This window comes from Rhinatrema bivittatum, chromosome 1, assembly GCF_901001135.1.
Source record: "Rhinatrema bivittatum chromosome 1, aRhiBiv1.1, whole genome shotgun sequence".
In the NCBI taxonomy this organism is placed as follows: Eukaryota; Metazoa; Chordata; class Amphibia; order Gymnophiona; family Rhinatrematidae; genus Rhinatrema; species Rhinatrema bivittatum.
In genome coordinates this window covers 703,144,797-703,165,761 of record NC_042615.1, presented here as the reverse complement: position 1 = coordinate 703,165,761, position 20,965 = coordinate 703,144,797, and the positions used below count along the sequence as shown (strand labels likewise).

Genomic DNA, 20,965 nt, shown 5'->3' with positions numbered 1-20,965 from the left:
CTACTATGTTCTCTCACCCTAGCTTGATGGACTCTATAACAGTGTACCATCAAGCTAGAGTAGATAACATAGTACAAAATTTCATCTTTGTGAGACCTTCCTCACTCCAAATGATGTCAAATCTTCACCAAGGTGTACTGTGCTGTTCATACGTCTCACTCTACATGCGAAACTGGTTCCTAAACCCTAAACCACCACCAATACCTCACCTCATCCTATTAGATGGCCCTCCTTTAGTGATATAAATAGGTGCACAAGGTGAGGCCCCCCCAGAGTTAGTCTCTCTCTCATGCAGTGTTAAATCCCCTCATTTTCATAAACCCCACCCAAACTCCTCCCCTTTAACAAATTTAAAAATTTGCATTCGCATCTCGCAATGCGATAATTAACACATGTGTTATGGCATTATCACAGGCGTTAGGACCCTAACGCCATAACACATTTTAATGAATGACCCTGTTAGTCAGCTAAGACTGGTCGAGCCAAAGAGTTGTCCTAAAGTTAGCCGGCTAACTTTAAGCTAGCTGGCTATATTCAATAATGTGTCTGTACTATTGGATATTTACATTTACATTGTTACATTTATTTGAATTTCTGGATTGTCTAACACAAAAGGCCTAGGCGATGAACATCTTTACATACATAATCATAAAGTAAAATAAAACATACATTAAATGATTATAAAACAAAACTAAAACAGCACATAGCAAAACTGAAATCAAATAAAAACAACAAAGAAATAATATAACTCGGTAATAAAACAAATAAAATACATTTCAGAATTAAAAGGAAAAAAGTTAACTTATCTGGCTAACTTTGCTATCCAGACTTTGCCTGAATATGAACCTCCTCAGTTTATAAGACATAAGGGTTTTACTGTCTCTAATAAGTTACTATAGAATGACACAATTGTGTTGATCATTGCTGGCCTAGATGTGCTTTATCAGCTCAAAGACCATTGCAGGTGTTTAGAATCTTGTCCCAGAACAGCATTCTGGGTCTTAAGGACTTCTTTAAGGTCAGTCAATCTTTTTGTTTGTCTGCAGAGTTTTGTCTGAGAGTTTTGAGATGCTCCCAGACCTTCTTGCCATTGCAGCTCAGTTAGAGTTGCAAATGCATCTGTGAGGGGTTTTTTTCTCACCTGGAAGTGTCTTCTATTCACCTCTCCTGGGAAACAGATGCTCTCCCTCTTCTGCCCTCAGCACTGCCAACCAGCCCTATGTGTCAAGCTTACTTTTATATAGGTCTGCAGCAAGGTAGCTGAGCCATAATGAAAAGAGGATTGTAAATACTCTGTTTAGCATATATGTGCTAATCAGTGTAGTGCCTATATGCTATTTAGCAATCAAGCAGATGTAGCACAGAGATCCTGTGCATTTTGGTTACCATGCATGTTAAAAACATGCACGTGTTAATGAAGCTATTTTTTTTAGCATACGCTATAATATTTAGTGCCCCAGTGAAGTTTTAGTGTGCACAGAAAATCTTTTGGCAAGTGCATGCTTAAATGTTTTTTGCACAAGTTTTAGTTACATTGCCTTTTAGTGTCACTCGCTCTCATTCCAGGCCCTTTTCTTTCCTTTGAAAAGGTATGGATAAGGCACTAGGGAGCCCTGACAGCTGTGTTCGGTAAACAAAAAGTTTGTTTCAAGTTCTTGATCAGTGCTAGCACCCCTGTTGGAAGTCTGTTTGCAGTCTAACACCCTGGCTTCAGTGCTGTTATGGCTTTATTCCTACTGGAGGCAAATGGAAAATCATCCTTAGTACAAAAGGACCCAGTCTGTTTCACATATCATACTCTTGATGGAAGATTGCAAGCAAACCTATTGCTGGGAGCCATACAGGTGTTTTTCAGTTGCCATAAATAACTGTCAAGTACTCCTCAATGTCTCATGCCCTCTTACCTTTTAGAAAGAATGGGAGTCTTAACCCAGGGAATAATTCTTTATAGCAAACCAATACCCTGATGACATTCTTTCATGATTGGTGAAAGTTATGACAGAGAAGGTAACTGCAGGGCATGAGCATATTATTTTACCTACCAAAGAGTGCTTGTTGCTGTTAAATGTTCTGCCAGTGTAAGTTTTCCTTTCTTAAAAAAAAAAATTGAGGCTTCCGTGTATTACCATCCTGTTATTCCACTGCATTGGAAAACTGTTCCTGAATCAGAGCTTCTTCAGTTAAAATTCATAGTTTCTTCTTGCTTTCTTAATGACTTGTCCCTGCTTCGCTGGGCCTCTTCAGTAGAGCACAGGCAACAAGACTGCCCTGCAGATAGATGTTCACCAACAGTCAAGGCAATGATAAAGCTTGGCTTGTTCTTCTCAGCTCTCCTTTCTGGGGCCAGACTTTTTCAAAAGCGTTTGTGCACACGAAACCCGGTTTTATGTGTGCAAATGGATCTTTGAAAATAGCCCAGGGACTGTGGCGCATAAAAGCGATATCTTACATGCATTCTTGACCAGGAGCTCATGGTAGGCGGGGTTTAGGCTCACATTCATCTGTATTTTCAAAAGTATGCACGTAAACATGCACGCACAGGTTGTGCACTGCCCGGAGCAGGTGTTGCTTTGTGCATGTACAATTCAGCGCATGCCTGACTAATAGAGGCAAGATTTTCAAAGTGATACATTCCTGGGAAAGTAAAATAGAAATTGAATATGAAGGTCCCTAAATGTAATTTACTTTGATGTGGACAGTTAAAAAAAAAAAAAATAAACTCTCTGTTGTAACTTTTTCCATAATAGCCAAAGCATTGGTTGAACATAAACTACAAAAAACATTGCTTACACAGCTTGGTCACATCCTGCTGAAAATGTGGGCTGGAGTGTACTCTTTCCCTTATCGAAATAGTGGATAGCAGGAGTAGCACTTAGGGACTTCATCTTGTAATCTTCAGGATGAGAAATTAAAGATTGGTATCTTGCTGAAGTATGAAATACAGTGACTTTTTTTTATATCCATTTCTTTTGCTCTTTTCCCTTATAGGTACAAATTCATCACAGAGCAGTTCCCCAAGTTCGAGCGCACCTAATTCTCCAGCCGGTTCAGGGCACATCAGACCCAACACTCTCCACGGTTTGGGTCCAAAGCTTGGTGGGCAGAGATACAGATCAGGAAGACGTAAATCAGCTGGCAGCATTCCCCTCTCCCCTTTGGCACGGACGCCTTCTCCAACTCCCCAGCCAACATCCCCTCAGAGATCTCCATCACCTTTACTGGGGAATTCTGCTGGGAGTTCAAAATTAACGCAGACGTTCCCTTCAAAGATGCACTCCCCACCCACCATTGTAAGACACATAGTTAGACCGAAGAGTGCAGAGCCACCCAGATCGCCCCTGCTGAAAAGAGTTCAGTCTGAAGAGAAGCTTGCACCCTCGTATGGCTGCGAGAAGAAACACCTTTGCCCACGTAAGCACAATCTGGAAGTGACGCAGGAAGAAGTGCAGAGAGAAACCTTGCAGGGAGACCTGACTCTGCAGTGTCTGGAAGAGAATGCGTGTGATGCCCCTGCGGTCACCAGAGTCAGACCGGTGGAGCAAGGCTGCCTGAAACGGGCGGTGGCAAGAAAACTAGGAAGGCAGGAGTCCATGGATGAGTTAGAGAGAGAAAAATTAAAGGCCAAGATAGTCATGAAAAGGCAAGATCCTGCTGAGGCTCAAGAATCTCTGCAGAAACAGAGCAGTGTACAGGAGTCTCGTGGTGATCCGGAAAATCCCGCGCCTCTATGTTTGGAAAAGAAGGATGAGAAAATATTTCAGAAAGTTTTACAAGCGTCAGACCAATCTGAAAGTAAAGCTGCATCTCTGGAGTCGCACTCAGTAGGTGGAATATTCAAAGATACCCTTTACAAGGTTCATTTAAGATCAAATGATAACAGCCTTGCCTTGGATCCACACAAATCTGGTAACGAGCTACATCTTAATGAAAGTACTCATACCTCTTATGATTTTAAAACCACGTTCCCTATATCTGGGTTGCAAGATATGTCCCCTCATCCATCAGACAAATCAGTGAATGTCAAAAGGGAGAACACAGATACAACAGCCTCAATAAAAGAGTTTGTCAAGTTTGAAAGACTGGATGGTAAGCTTCCCAATAATGATTATGAGAGAGAAAGAAAATCTTTTGAAGGAAAAGATGATGTCCTTTGTCCAATGATAAGGCCCAAATTTATACCAACTGCTCATGAAAGTCTTCAGATAAATACTAGGCCCATAAATTTACAGCAAGAAGTAATAGCGATGGCCGATAGCATAACTCTTACCAACAACACACATGCTGCTCCGATTGGCCTGGGTTCTCTACTCCCTCCTAAGGACTTCAGTGCCAGAGTTGAAACTGGCAGTGAAAAATCAGCTGTTGTATCTACGGACTCTTCTGTAAGAAAAAGTCCCTCTGAGCACAAATTGGAAGGGAGGGCAGTCTCTTATCTGAAGCCAATTGAAGGCACTTTAGATATAGCCTTACTGTCTGGCCCAAAGGTTCTGAAAACAGAATTGCCTTCATCTGTAGTACTGGAAAATCAAAGCAGCAGCGGTGATATTGCACCATCTGTGCCTATAAAGCAGAACACCACAGTTAAAGGGGAATTTTTATATCAGCACGAGCGGCCTATGGTTTTTTCAGAAGCTAACAAACAAGGTGCTTTAGAAATGCAATTTAAAAAGACAAGCCAAGGTTTACTGAGGCTTTCCACAAATAGAGAATTGGAAAAAGAAAAAAAAAATGTAACTAGTTCAAATATAGCTTCTAAACTTAAGGGTTCAGTCACTGAAATCAGTCAAAAGAAGAATTCTGAATCTGAAAAGGGGGATAGTTCAAGTGCAGTAATGTTAAATACTACACAAAGTCAGAGCCTGCTTGGTGTTCGGGCATTATCTAGGCCTTGCCCTGCATCTGAATTTTCAACATCTAATAAAGCTATTGGCCAAGAGACAAAAAGCCAGAAAGAACTATCTGTAAAATGCCCAGTCGAGCGGAGGAATAATGAACATTTCACTGTAAAAACTGAGATGATAGGAGATCGTTCTCTTGGGAAGTCTACAACAGACTTGTCTACAGCGAGAGGTTCTGAAAACATCTTTTCTGTTCCGAGGAATGTTGCTGACCTTACAATTCATTCTAAAGCACATGGAACTGGAAGACCGCAGGCAGCTACATCTAGGGCAAGTTATGTTGATGACAAAGGTTTACTAAAATTGTTTGCCAAAGAAGGTCTAAATTCTGTCAGTGCCCCTTGTGAAAGTGAAACAAACAAGCAGAAGTTCCTCAATTCAAAGTCTGAAATGTCTTCCCCCAAAACACCTGTGCTACCATCCATGGTCTGCAACAGCAAAACGGAGAAACTGACAGAATTATTGCTACCTCTGCAAAAGAAAGACATCACAGGAAAAAGAGACCACATTGTCTTAAAGCAATCGAGCAATATACCCATTCCAGCTACCAGCAGAAATCGACCCAATCAGGATGCCCAGGAGTATAATTATTTGAGTGCCCCCATTGGAAAAGGAATTGAAAAAAAAGTCTATGTTGCTGACATAATCCAAGGTGATAAGGAGCATTATAAAGCTACTGCAGCATACCTGCAAGACAGCAATAATCAACCTAAATCTGCATCTGACGCTTATTTCCTTGCATCTAAACATTCAGACAGATCAGCAGTTTTGGAGAAACAATACATCGTAAACATGACAGAAAAAGATACTGCTATTCAGATACTCCTTGACGCTAATAAAAATGGTAAAATCACCAACACAGGTATGCCAGATTCATGTCCTCCTGTTTCACATTCTCCCAAAAAAACAAATGGTGAGAATGTTCTTGTGGACAGACTTCAAGGATTGGACTATAGATCAGTACCTTGGGTACACACCAGCATCCCTTCTGAAACCAACAATAAATCATTAGGTATTGGCCATGCTTCACTAACTTCAGAGAGCTGTAAATGTTCACAGAGTCAGGAAACTGCAGGCTTTAATGAGCCCACAAATCAAACTCGGCTCTGGGTAACAGGAAAAAATGTAATGGCTCCACAGCATCCAGAGCTAAGCAGTGTGAAAGCCTGTCAGTTGATGTGCGAGCAGGCCGATCTAAGTAAATCAACCCCTCTCCCAGACAGGGCTGAAGAAAGAATATGCACCGACGCACTTTATGTTCAAAACATCAGTGAGAAAACTGAGCCAAAAGCTGCATCTTTGAACTGCAGTACAGGAAGCAATGAGCTTGATAAGCTGGTCACTGATAGCAAAGTTGGTCAAGATCCAAAAGGAAGAGCACCAGTTAGTCAGAAACAGCTAAGCAATGCCTTCAAGCAGAATTCAGCTAAGCAGAGCCCACCTCGTACAGCTGTAGGCTCAGAGAAGCAGGGCAGGCCTCATGCGTTTCTGGAACGTAGACAAGACACTCTCTTATCTCCAAACAGCGAGCCCCCTTCAACCAAGGGAAAAGCAAGCTCTGCGCAGTTTGTTGCAGCTAGCTGCAAGGAACTGAAAACATTAACAAGCCTCACCGGAAAAAATGAAACTGTTATAAGGGATTCATCCCTGTCCTTTGGTGCCGCTAGTGTGATAGCAGAGGATCATCAACCCAAGTCAAATCTTGGCCTGAAGCCTGGACTTTCACAGAGGTCCTCCACGGTAGATGCAAAGGGAAAAGAAAGCGCTCAGCACCAGCCTACCCTTGCAAGGAGACAGAATGCAGGGAAAGACGTATCGAGGTCAGCGACGGCCCCTGACTGTCCCACCAGCGCAGGCTCCTCTGAGAGAGACCTCCTGCAGCAGAGATGAGGAAAAGGGCACGTGGCAGAGTGGCCCTCAACCGAAAGACTTCCTAATCCACCAGTATCAGAGAGAGAGAGAGAGATAGCCCAAAGACTTTTGATGATGCTGTTACTGTATCCTGACTACCTTCACAAACCAGCACTGTGTGTGTGTGGGGGGAGGGGGGAGGAAGGGGGTTCGCAGAGAAAAGCTTCTATGCCAGTTCAAAAGAGGAAGGAGGAGAGCCGGAGGGGGTGTAAAGAAAGGACTGTTTTCAATATGCCTTCCTAACTGCACCGTGAAAACTGTTACCATATACTGTAGTATTTGTATAAAATGACATATGCAGGTGAGAACTGATGAATATGGGGGAAAGGGGAAGAGTCTCTGTAAGTATAGTAACGTGTTTGATTCTGAATGTAGAGTATACTTTTTTGCTGCTGATGTGCATTGTTTACTTAGCTTTTTTAACAACAACAAAAAAAAAAAAAAGATTGTTGCTTTGCCACTAAATTGTCAGGATAATGTGAGAAAATGACGAAGGCTTAGACGTGAGGCACAAAAATATTTTTGGTCTGTATTCAGAGCATCTTTACTAGCTAAGCTAAAGAAAAGAAATGTGGTTTATTGAAAGCTTTCTTTTATTTTGGATTTTTGATAAGGGATTTGATGGTATACTACTGTATCTGGATAGCGGTGTCACCAGATCTAGGCAAAACCCCAGCTGTACTTGTAGAGCACTTTGCAAGCGGGACGGGGCAGGATCAGTCCCCAAGTCCTTTGTTACCCCTAGCACAGCACCAGGACAACCACTGCTGATACGGTCTAGGATTTTATCTTAATCAGGGCTGAGACACCAAGCCCATGACTGCTCAACTTCTTCTCTGATTCTTTTAAATCATTATCAGTGTGCCATATGATGCCAGGAAGGAAGTAGAAGCAAATATTCCTAACTTGTAATTCTGTGCCATACCTGCTTTATTTCATTAAAAGGAAGACAACCGGGGGACTGATATTCAGCCGCAAAGTGGCTAGTTAAGCTAGCGGATATAAGTATCCAGCTAACTTAATGAGGATATTCAGCAGCGTGACTGCACGGCTGAATATCCCCAGCTGTCTTAAAGTTAGCTAGATAAGTATATATGGCCAACTTTAGGACACCCCTATGGAACAACCAGAGTTAGCCGCATAAATTAAGCAGCTAACGCTGAATATCGGAGTTAGCCACATAACTTGTGCGGCTAACTCTGCTCTGCCTGAAAAAGTTTCCCACCCACCCCTGAAATGCCCCTGAATTATGCAGCTAAATTCTAGTTGCATAAGTCATCATGCAGCTAGAATTTAGCCGCATACGGCTTCAAACATAGCCAGGTAGCCTTTTAGATGGATAACTTTTCAGTTATTTGTATAAATGACTTTTGAATATCGACTTCCCCGTTTGTGCATTTTATAGTATTTCAGGTATGCATATGGCTAGTAGTAATGCCCTGTATGAAATGAAAAATGTCTCTATTATTATTACTTAAGTTGCTCCCTTCGCAATTTCACTGCACCCAGGGCAACCATGATAGTAAAAAGTCAAAAGAGACCCTTCTCTCACTGGATCATTTACATTGTGCAATGTCATTTATGACATTGCACACATTCAGCAAATCATATCTGAATCCATGGACAGTAAGGAGCAACACAGTTGTGAATATGACTGTTCCCAAGGGGGTAGGGGAAGGATATGAAGAATTAAAAAAAAAAAAAAGGTTAATAAAGGGAGAGAGAGGCAACTTGCTCTGAAAATGCACAGGGGCCGCTTTCTTGTAAGCAGCATTGCAGTCACAGATTTTGATAATTAATTTCATAAACTAGGTCACTTAAAAGAAAATTATTATTGCTGTTTCATTTGTTATAAAAAGGGAAAATGTTTCAGCATACTGTTATCTTCAGTATACCCTGAGGATTTCTAATACAATATGTAGCTGGGGCATTATGTTGTGGCTAATGTTTGCTGTTTTTAGCAAGCACTGTGGGGTTTCACATTCTCTTTTAAATGCATTGAATAGCTCCGTACCTTTCAGAACATGACCCACTTATTTGTATGCAAAATAAATAAGGTTCACATTGCAAGATTAGTAATTAAAAAGTAGCACTTTTGTAACAAAAGGAATATGTTGGAGCTGTTTGGTGCTTGAATGTGATTGTCCATTTTCCTAAGCCTTATTTCCATGTTGTACACTGTAGACCATGGAAATTTGTCAAATTATTCTTCGTGCTGAGGTATTTGGTGTATTAAAATAGAGACCCTTGTTTTTTAATGGAAGAATACCGTGGTGGCAGGAGCAGCCGTCTAAGTGAACACCTATGAGATGGTTGGGATCAATAACATGTTATTCTGGATTCTTCTTCTCCCTTTCTGCCTAGATGATTAACAAAATAATACATACACCCACGCAAGTGCCATTTCATGATCAAACATTCGTTGGTCTTTCTGTTGGGACAGTACAAAGTTTCCTCATATATTTTTATATTTTCTTTTCCCTCTTTTACTATTTTAACTTGGAAATACTTTTTAAAGTGACACTCCTTCATAGCCAAAAAAAAAAAATGTTTTGATCTATGTTTAACTTAGTGGCTATACCCCCTTTAAGGGGGAGTAAAAAAAAAAAAAAACTTAACAAAAAAAAAGTAGCTACTGTACCAAAATACTGTTGATTGTTTCATATTTTTCATTGCCTGACTTACTGTATTCCTACTTGAGAATCCACTGAAGAGATGTTCACAAAGTGCTGACTCTGCAGTGGGCCTTGCTCGGAGAGCTGCTGGAAAGGAGAGGTAAGGGTATCGGGCACCTGGCAAAGATTAGGTAGGGTTTTAACTTCCTTCTTTTTTTTTTTTTTTTTTTTTTTTAAGGGTTTCTAGATGTCTACAGCAGCTTAACAGAACTGACAAAAAATGAAAACTGGAGTGTCTGAACTCCTTTTATAAGCTCGCGGAGCAGTTCTTTAAGGTTATAGCTTCAGCTGTCAAAATAAGGAAGAACCCAAATTGCCTAGCCCATCTACTGTAAAGCAGTAACTCGCTAACAGACACAAAGCTTAGACTAAGTCCTTTAAGTACATTTTCATGTGCCTGTGTATAACTTTGCCTCTCCGTGTGCAACTCTGTTGAAACCAAGGTTGAACAATAACACATTTTGTCCGCAGTACTTGTGTATACGTATATGAATGTTTGTTTTGTTACAGCCAAATACTAATGCACTGGAATATAAAGACGTTTCTGTCTGGGAGCTTTTTCATAGTTTACGTCCTTTTTTGCATTATGAACTATCCTGTTCTTTTGAAGCACATCTAACCATTTGTTTACAAATATCTTTTCTGTATATTTTGTATAGTGCTTTTCTTATTTACTTCTGCAAAAACTGTTTAGCAAGTTTTGGAAGTCTGACCGTACATGACTGGTGTTTATCTAGTAACTGTCTGTTGATGTTTACCTTACCCAGTAAACTGTTAAATATTAATGTCCTCGTGCTCTACCTATTCTGTCTCTATGTGATTGTATATTGAGATGTGCCTCTTTGTAGTACTTCCTGCTGTAGATTTACCAGCTTAAAAAATGTTTGTTAGGATCTGTGCAATAAAGTGTTTGCAGTCTTATTTTTCTCTAAAGACCTCCCTATGGACGTCATAATTGTTGTATATTGAACAAATATTTATACTTATGCAGTTGCATAACATTGAAATAAACATTCAGCATGAATGGGAAATGAGTGATTGTATTTTTAAAGTTCAATAAATGTCTTTTTTCATGTACTGAACTACTGTTTCACCAGACTCAGCAAACATTTCTCCTTGAGGCACTGTATGGAATACCAATTTTTCTGGACCGATAATTAAAAAAACAGTGTGACCATTGTTATTCAAGTGCATGAGTCACTTGTTTATGATGGTCCTTAAATTAGTAATATGCAGTATTACAAGCCTCCAGGAATTTAAACAAACTGTACAGGGAGGATTTGTTTTATGGCATTTATAATTATTCCTTTCATTTTTTTTTTGGGGGGGGGCTTTGAGCAGAGAGTGTTTACACTGTATGGGTTAACATATTTAGTAGAAGTGCATTAAATGAAATTTTTCTTCATAGAGCAGACATTTTCAAAACTACATTCAGAAAAACATAGACAGAAGTTGGTGAAGTGCTAGCTATGTAACATGACTGATGGTCAAGGGGGAGCCATCCACCCTGGTGAAGGTAAAATGACCAATGTTATGCCTGAGAGCTCAGTTCTAGTCTTTAGCTGTGATGAAACTGAAAGACTTGAAGATAACATAAATATCTATAACAGAGCAGACAAACAGAAGGATGGAAACAATAACAGGTGTCCTGAAAAATCTTGGAGGAATGACAAGTGTTTGGAATCCATGCTACAGTGCAAAAGAGCTAAGTGTGAAATAATGTGGCTGGGGGCATTGGTCAGCTATGTGGGCAAGAACTGGCAACTAAAAATAGGAAAGGAACCTGGAAGGGTTGCCAGCCAGTGTGGTAAAGCAGTGGAGGGAAATTAATAGTATGCTGGGCGCATAACAAAAGTGAACAAGGTTAGGAAAACAGTGATATTGCCCATGTGGAGTACTTGTTTAGTTCTGGAGGTTGCATCTCTGTTAAGGGATTTGAGAGAATGGAGGCAGTTCAGATGAGGGCGTCTAAAACCATTCAGGGCCTGCAACTCAAACTTTGTATAGAAAAGCTTTAAGAGCTTGAAATGTAGAGGCTGATATTCAAATGGCCCTTAGCTGGATAACATGAGACGTATCTGGTTATATTCAGTGGCTGCCACTTAGCCAGATGACACTTATCCAGTTGTGTTTTTAGCTGGATAACTTGTGGGTGGGCAGTGGTTATAACGAGGCGATGCTACATAGCCAGATAAGTTATCCATCTAAACAGCAATATTGAGACTTAGCCGGGTGAGTTATGCATCTAGGTTAGATCTGCTCAGTAGTAGGTCTAAACTTAAACAGATAAGACTTATACTGCTAAGTAGCCCCAAATACAGGGATATTCAGCTGCATAGAAAAGAAGGGAGTGGGGAATATGATAGAAACATTCAAATATCTAACAGGCTTAAAAAAAATTAAAGAAGGTGATATTTTTAATAGAAAAAAGACGCTGAAGGATAAGGGGTTATGATATAATGTGGGAGGAAAGGAATTTCAAAGAGTGTATAAGGAAACGTTTCTTCACTGAACTTGGTGTGTGGCGTAGCCTGTCAGCAGAGCTAGTGTGTTTCAGACAGATACGGAAGGAAATGGTAAGGGTGAGAGAGGTTGTTGACTGGTGATAAAATATTCACTGTGGTGAACACAGAAGACAGGCACAGCTGGACAGACTGGATAGATATCTGTCAACAGCTACAATGCAATAAAGGTAGCTATTATTAGATATCTGATCAAAGCTACATCAAATGTGATTTTGATGGTCTCTGTACCAACTTACAAACACAAATATTTTTAGGCAGTTAGTATGTCATCTTCTTTTAAATATATGCTACTGATCAACTGAACATATTTATGTTATAATTTTATGACGACAATTAGTTTTTCCCAATATTCAGTGAGTATCAGGGCTAAAACTATCATAGCAGATCTTGAATCAGGATCGGGTTGCTGTATGCAGAGGCACAAAATGTCTCTGAGGAATCCAGACAGACTGCTGATAGCTTGGTGTATGGCACTGCCCCTAAGGATCTGAATTGGTTTTCAGGGTATTCAAAAGCTACACCAGGATGTCAGGAAGGTGTTCCCAGCGAATAGAAAGCTCAGAGGCCAAGACACTGTGTGGGATCCTGGTGGAAGATCCGTGAATTCTTCATCCTGTGCATATTGATGCTCTTTGATATAAAGGTTCTGACACTTTGCATTATCCTTGTAAGTAGTCTTTCTCAAGTGTTGTCCATGGAAAGGAATTACTGTGAAATCTGTCTTCGACTGGATAAATGGACTGGATTTAAAACTTTACCCCAACTGTGAGTGTTTGCAACCTTGATTGAAGTTAACTTGTTTGCTTACACCTGCAATACATTATAAGTCAGTGAATCTTTGTTATCATCTTATCTATTATTAAACCAACATTGAGTCGTCATCCCCAGTGTGGTTACTACAAGAGCTTCCACAGTGATTCTGCAGGGAGGACCAGATTATGGTCAGCCATGGCCCCAGTATCCTGACACCTATGGATAACATGAGAAGGTGCTGCCATAATGCGATTACGCTACGTGGCATGGCCGGTGTAGAAATGCAATATTAGCATGTTCAGCCTGGTCTGAACATGTAGCTTGCCACAGCTGATCACATATCTGCACACCATACAAAACATCCCCAGTCATCACCCATTACTCCTATACTTTAGGGTCCTGGCTTGGTGCGACTCTCCATAGTCTACCACCACCACTAGAAATGATGTTATGTACAGTAGAGAGACACTGTACCGGGGTGAGGGAATAGCAGTGCAATGCTTCACTGGCACCAGATATATTTATTTATTTATTTTATTTAACACTTTTATATACCGAAATTCATGTAGCAAATTACATATCATTTCAGTTTACAGTATAACAATAACTAGCATGTAAGAATGCTTTTACATTTAACAGGGATAAAAACTTGGAGCAATGGAACAGGATCAAAGTAACAATAAATAATAGGATTTTTCGTGGGGCCAGAGATGAACTGGCTAAAGATCTGAGTGAATATTGAATTAACTAAGGATAAGGGTAAGAACGGATTAGATTTATATATCTAATTAATAGATGTATATTTATAGAGCTCATTTTTGCCACTAGTGGGCCTGGTAGTATTTTAATGTGATGTCACCTAATGTTGAATGCTCAGGGGTTTATCCCTAAGCTTATGCCTTCCTTCCCCAATGGGCACTGGCAACAAAAATTCAGCAGTAAACTACAACAGATATATGTGTGTTGCGATCTAGGAGCTGCCTAAAACAGAGGAAAGCGCAGCTTCTTGAACACACTGGATTACACAATACAAGGCAGCAGGGTTTTACCAGAGGGGGAGGTCTTGTCAGACAAATCTGATCAATTTTCTTTGATTGGGTGACCAGAGATTTGGATCAGGAGAGAGTGTTAGGTGTAGTATACTTGGATTTCAGTAAGGCCTTTGACATAGGTGACATAGGGGGGAAGGCATAATCCTTACCCCCCCCCCCCCCCCCATTTTTATTTCATTTCTGTTTATTGACTTTAATGTGACTTTGGATTTTGCCATTGACAATTAATTTACTCCTGCGTAATTATTGAATATGAATATATTATGGTTAATATATTTAATGAAGTTAGCATATTACCTTTGAAACCCGTAATTTATGTAAAGCCTGTTGCTGTTAAATGTTCTAATGATTATACTGTTATATGTAAAGCCTGTTGCTAATTTACTGTTGCACTGTAAACTGAGGTGATGTATAACTATACGTACCACGGTATAAAAGAACCTATAAATAAATAAATAAATAAATAAATAAATAAACTGAGTGCCTTTGGTATGGGCTCTAAAATGACAGACTGGGTTAGAAATTGATTGAGTGGGAGGTGACAAAGGACAGTAGTAGATGGAATTCACTCCAAGGAAGGGGGGGCATTGTTAGTAGTGTGCCACAGGAATTGGTCCTTTATTTGTAAAAATGTATATACTGCACATTGTATATATGTTCATGTCAGTTCACAGACATAATTAAAAACAAGTACAATAAAAAGACAATACAAACCTTGGACCAGTTCTTTTCTGTAGTTTTGTGAGTGAAAGATTGTCAGAAAAGATGTGTCTTTATGTCAATGATACCAACATCTGCAACAGGATAGACAAACAGGAAGGCTGAAAAACATGAGGGAGGGATCTAGCGAAGCTTGAGCAATGGTCTAGGGACTGGAAACTAATATTTAATGCTAAAAAATGCAGAATTATGCATTTAGAATGCAAAAATCCAAGGGAAGGGTACAATATAGAGGTTGAAATCCTTTTAAGCACGAAGGAAGAGAAGGATCTGGAGGTGAACATATTTGATTATCTTAAGGTGTCCAAATAATGTGACTGCAAAAGCCAGAAAGATGCAGGAAATACCAAATACAACAGCATCCTGCCTTAAATCTAGAAAATCTTTCCTCCTCTCTTGCGGAGTTTTAGATAAATCTGGATAAATTCTTAACAGTTGATCATGAAATAAAAAGTCATTATTTTATTAATATGCTCATTAACAAAGGAAACTATTAAAACACCACACTCTTGATTTCAGGTCCTGAATTTTCCAGAAAATTAGTTAAATTGAATAGTTCTTTTGATATCTATGCAGTCTGATTCTGTTGAGTATTCAATGTGAATTCTTCGGATGGAAAAAGACCTTATTGACTAAAGGAATTTGGTCCAATCCAAAGTGTAATGCAACCAAAAATATTTCTTTAATGTCCTAAATGGAATCTCATCCAAGACTGGGGAAATTTAAAATCCAAAGATTTAATGCCTGGGATGATTTTCTAAGTTTTTAAGTCTCTGTGAATAGTCCAGACATTCCTTCACCTCTGCATTGTTGAAAACTTTGATATCTTTAATATTCGCTTCCAAAATAGTAATCTTATTGGAGTGAGCTTGTTACTGAACATCATGCTGTCAGACTAAAGGTTCTAAACTGGTAACCAGTAGATCAACTTTAGTTGTACGGTCTTTAAGAGACTTCCTAAATCCTGCTACCAGCTCCCATTGGTTATCCAATAGTACCGGTGACTTAATTAAGGCAACAGAGGACTCACCAGGAGAGGAAGCTGGTTTCGCCTAAGCAGAAGCTCCCGGACACGCTCCCGTCACAGTGCCATATCAAGGAGCATTCTTCGGAGGTAAAGAAAAAAAAGTGGAAATGAGCCAGAATCAACTCTCCCATGCTCCTCCATTACCACCGCTGTTGGATCCTACAAAGACACTGGAGCCTCACCGACCCCCTCCACCGCAGAGATGATGTTACTCCTAAGAGCCGCAGGTATCTCATATGAGGTATCGTGTCTGTCCACTGGTGGAGGATCGAAGATCTAGCAGACTGAGGGAAACCATCTCCCCAGGAAAGTCAGGCCCTCCTTCATCTAGACACTCAGCAGGGACTTTCCCCCATTTGAACAGACCTCTAAAGAATGTAGGCAGTTAGCAGCTGCTGTCCAGGAAGGTGAGTGGGTTCAGAAGGATAAACCCTAATCTTCCCCTCGGGTTTTAATGGCACTGAAAGCAGAAAATTGAGGAAAAGAGGAAAGCAGCTGTCCAAATCCATGTCCTCAGTGATGCTGCCATCTTGCTCCTCCACTAAGATAAATTTGACTATTCTTTTTTTATGACTGATCTAGTATTTACAGTATATAACCGATCTTTATATTACCAAAGTTAAATATGGCTTGCAATTTTTGATTCATACTTCTTGATATCTATGGGGTACACAACACATTTTTTGCGGTATAGATTATCACCTAAAACACATCTTCCAATTCCACCATAAACAACCTTGACCTATTATTATTAATAGAGCAATACTATAACTACTAGTTGTCATTTCTAAAATAAAAGGTAAACATCAAGGCCCATGAAGGAGCATGCCCTTTGGCGATGGCCTGCCTGCAGGCATCCCCTTTGAAGTTGTGCTGATGCTTCATGATTTCACCTGCTAAGGGTATAGCTTACTTCAGAGGTTTAGTGGTACACTGAGATGTAGAGTTGCAGATAGTATCAGCTGAAAAAACAGTAAATAGCAGATTGCTCACAATTCAATAAAGTGCACTGTGTGATCAAAAGTGTTGAAGTGCTTCCCTCTTTAATGTTGAGCAGCAGCAATGATTCAGAGTTGACATATTGCTTTCACTAAACTGAAAATTAAAATGCTTTCTTTTTTTTTTTGGATTGGGACATTTTATTTTGCAACTCTCATTGGTCCTCAGCTCTGCTTTTTTTTTCCTGCTTTCCTGTTGTTAGTCTACTAACTCCTTTATTAGGGTCTCCTGTCTTTTCCTTTTCTTCTCTATTCTCCTTTCTTATTCACTTCTTCCCCACATCTCTTGCTGACTATCTCATTTTTCTCCCTTTTTCTTTGTTCCTAACTATGAAATCATAGCTTGATTTCATCCCTCCCACCCCCCCCCCCCCCCAGCCCCCTAGTTCTATCTGTCCCAATCCTACAACTCCCCGGCTCTCCCCTGTATTGTCCCCTCTTGGTCCTCTTTCCTTTATTGGATTGCTCACTTCACCATCTCTAGCAGTCTTACTTTCTTGTCCTTTACTTCAGCAGTCAACTACTTTCTTGTTCTCTGAAACCTCCTTCCATTTCTCAACTTACAACCCTCTCTCCCCTGCCTTCTACTCTCACCTCTTTCTTTCCCTAAATCTCCCTCCCTTTCAAGTCTCCATCTTCCAATCCTCACATTACACATTCCTTCTGGTCTCCTTCTGTCCTCCTCCTTCTTCTTGCATGTTACCTCTCACTCACCTTTCAACCCCTCTCCCTTTCCATCCTATCCCTCCCTCAACTTCCAACCACTTTTGCCTTCCACACTCACCTTTCTTCCCCACATGTTTGAACCCCCTCAATATCCACAATCCCCTCCTCACTTCCCATCCCTTACCTTCCAACCTCTCACCTGCCATCCTTCCCCTGCTCTCACTCCTTATTAAACTTTCAACCCCTCATTTCCATCCTCCCCTTCTCTGCCCAATTATCTTTTTCCCTCCCCTACCACCACTATTCCATCTAAGTTGTGTGCATGTACAAAAATTAAGAACATAAGAAATTGCCATACTGGGTCAGACCAAGGGTCCATCAAGCCCAGCATCCTGTTTCCAACAGTGGCCAATCCAGGCCAAAGAACCTGGCAAGTTCCCAAAAACGAAGTCTATTCCATGCTACTATTGCTAGTAATAGCAGTGGCTATTTTCTAAATCAATTTGATTAATAGCAGGTAATGGACTTCTCCAAGAACTTATCCAAACCTTTTTTAAACCCAGCTATACTAACTGCATTAACCACATCCCCTGCCAATAAATTCCAGAGTTTAATTGTGAGTTGAGTGTAAAAGAATTTTCTCCAATTAGTTTTAAATGTGCTACATGCTAAGTTCATGGATTGCCCCCTAGTCCTTCTATTATCCAAAAGAGTAAATAACAATTCACATTTATCCGATCTAGACCTCTCATGATTTTAAAGACCTCTATCATATCCCCCCTCAGCCGTCTCTTCTCCAAGCTGAACAGCCCTAACCTATTTAGTCTTTCCTCATAGGGGAGCAGTTCCATCCCCTTTATCATTTTGATCACCCTTCTCTGTACCTTCTCCATCATAACTATATCTTTCTTGAGATGCGGCAACCAAAATAGTACACAGTCTTCAAGGTGCGGTCTCACCATGGAGCGATACAGAAGCATTATGACATTTTCCGTTTTATTCACCATTCCCTTCCTAATAATTCCTAACATTCTGTTTGCTTTTTTGACTGCCACAGCACACTGACACGACGATTTCAAAGTATTGTCCACTATGATGCCTAGATCTTTTTCCTGCGGTAGCTCCTAATATGGAACCTAACATCGTGTAACTACAGCATGGGTTACTTTTGTCTATATGCATCACCTTGCACTTATCCACATTAAATTTCATCTGCCATTTGGATGCCCAATTTTTTAGTCTCACAAGGTCATCTTGCAATTTATCACAATTTGCTTGTGATTTAACCACTCTGAAGAATTTTGTACCATCTGCAAATTTGATTATCTCACTCATCATATTCTTTTCCTGATCATTTATAAATATATTTAAAAGCACGGATCCAAGTACAGATCCATGAGGCACTCCACTATATACCTTTTTCCACTGAGAAAATTGTCTATTTAATCCTAATCTCTGTTTCCTGTCTTCTAACCAGTTTGTAATTCACAGGACATTGCCATCTATCCCACTTTTCTTAGAAGCCTCTCATGAGGAACTTTGTCAAATGCCTTCTGAAAATCTAAATACACTACATCTACTATTTCACCTATATCTACATGTTTATTAACGCTTTCAAAAAGTGAAGCAGATTTGTGAGGCAGGACTTGCCTTGGATAAAGCCATGTTGACTTTGTTCCATTAAACCATGTCTTTCTATATGTTCTGTGATTTTGATCTTTAGAACACTTTCTACTATTTTTCCTGGCACTGAAGTCAGACTAACTGGTCTGTAGTTTCCCGGATTTCCCCTGGAGCCCTTTTTAAATACTGGGGTTACATTAGCCAGTCTTCAGGTACAATGGATGATTTTTAATGATAGGTTACAAATTTTAACTAATAGATCTGAAATTTCATTTTTTATTTCCTTCAAAACCCTGGAGTGTATACCATCCAGTCCAGGTGATTGACTACGCTTCAGTTTGTCAATCAGGCCTACCTCATCTAGGTTCACCGTGATTTGGTTCAGTTCATCTAAATCATTATCCATGAAAACCTTCTCCGGAATGGATATCTCCTTAACATCCTCTTCAGTAAACACCGAAGCAAAGAAATCATTTAATCTTTCCACAATGGCCTTATTTTCTCTAAGTACCCCTTTAACCCCTCGAATATCTAACAGTCCAACTGACTCCCTTACAGGCTTTCTGCTTTGGATATATTTTAATTTTTACTGTGAGGTTTTGCCTCTATGACCAACTTCTTTTCAAATTCTCTCTTAGCCTGCCTTATCAACTTGTAACATTTAACTTGCCAGCGCTTATGCGCACACATCAAAACATAGCATGCACAATAAATAATATTATTTGCACTATACTAACTCTTGGTACACAAATTTGACCTTGGCTTATAAAATGTTGCACACAAAAAATGTTTGCACATGCAGTCTTTCAAAAATTGAGGGAACTTTGCCTACCACCTCCTAACCCTCTATCCTCTTGGCTTTCTTCCTGCTCTAACCCCCCATCCTCCACAACCTGACAGGCAGGAGATCAGAGACTGTGGGCTGTACTTCTAACTTAGTCCTTTTGCCGCCGGCTCTTCTCCCTTCCATACAGATGTGCTGTTTTAATCAAACTGTACAAGGGAAGAAAAGCCAGCTGCAAGACTAAGTTAGAAGCACCAGCCACTGGCTCCTCTTTCCTGTGTTGGACCATGGAGTAGGTGGGAGTACAACTGCTAATCTTCAGCCCTGTAGCACAGGTCATCTTGAGAAGGAGAGCAGCAGGAGCAGCAAACTATTTGGCCTGTGAGATACGAGGAAGCCAACGGTACCTATTCTTGGTCTCTGCAGGCCAGCATCACTCTTCGGTCCTGGGGCTGCAGCAACTCCTCTGGCCTGTGGGCAGGATCAGGGAAGAGACACTCTTTGGTAGCTGCATTGTGAGAGGGTGCTGGTGCTCCCTAGTAGATGATGCCCTGTGTGACTGTAAAGGTTGCACACCCAAAAAGCTGACCCAGATGCCTTACAGGATTGGGGAAGGGCACAATGAGCAAAGGAAAGTATAGTGTTATAAGAAGCAATTGCTTCATCCACAAGGATGGAAAGAAGAGATGAGACAGTACTGGAGAGATGCTATTATCAATAGCCTGGATATTCCTATAGGTGGTGATGGTTGTGATTGGATGAGACTATGGAGGAGGTGGTTATGAGTGAAAGTTATCAGGTGATTGTCAGAAGGGTAGAATTGAGATGAAGAAGCCTCAAGTGCAGTTGGAAGTAAGGACAAGATCAAAGCCGGTTTCTTTCTGTTTTGTTTGCATTGTACATAAATTTGCACCTCAGGAAACAACCAGAGTCTGCCTCGTTATTCCTCTTGGCTGTTTCCTAAGCCAGGACTGGCCACATTACCACAGATATCAAATGAAGAGATTAAGATGAGGAACCTTGAGGCAACAGAGTCAGAGGGGTCATCAACATGTAGGTTAAAGTCTCCAAGAAGAAGGATATGAGAAAATGGTTAAAAGAAGAAGGAAAGCCAGAAATAAAAGCAAGAAAAATAGAGGGGAATTTATCAGGGAGATAATAGATGACTGACACCCAGAGTAAAAGTGGGATGAAGAGACATAAGGGGCGTGGACCTCAAATGAAGAAAAGGGGAGTGAGCTTGAGGTGGAGCAAGGGATTGCAACCTGCAGGAGGAAGGCTGTAGCAGTCTGATACCACTGCCACAGCAGACCCAAATGAGGAAATAGGGAAG

General features: G+C 40.4%; 1 protein-coding gene across 6 annotated transcripts in view; it reads left to right on the top strand.

Moving 5' to 3' along the window:
- The window catches only part of MAST4 (microtubule associated serine/threonine kinase family member 4), a 963,205-nt gene extending 952,697 nt beyond the window's left edge, over nucleotides 1-10,508 (top strand). For all 6 annotated transcript variants that reach the window (XM_029575919.1, XM_029575908.1, XM_029575928.1 and 3 more), the window contains one exon: nucleotides 2,989-10,508. In XM_029575919.1, the coding sequence (XP_029431779.1) occupies nucleotides 2,989-6,788 (3,800 nt within the window). In that variant the 3' untranslated portion in view covers nucleotides 6,789-10,508. The remainder of the gene's footprint in view (nucleotides 1-2,988) is intronic.
- Nucleotides 10,509-20,965: the final 10,457 nt, after the last annotated feature.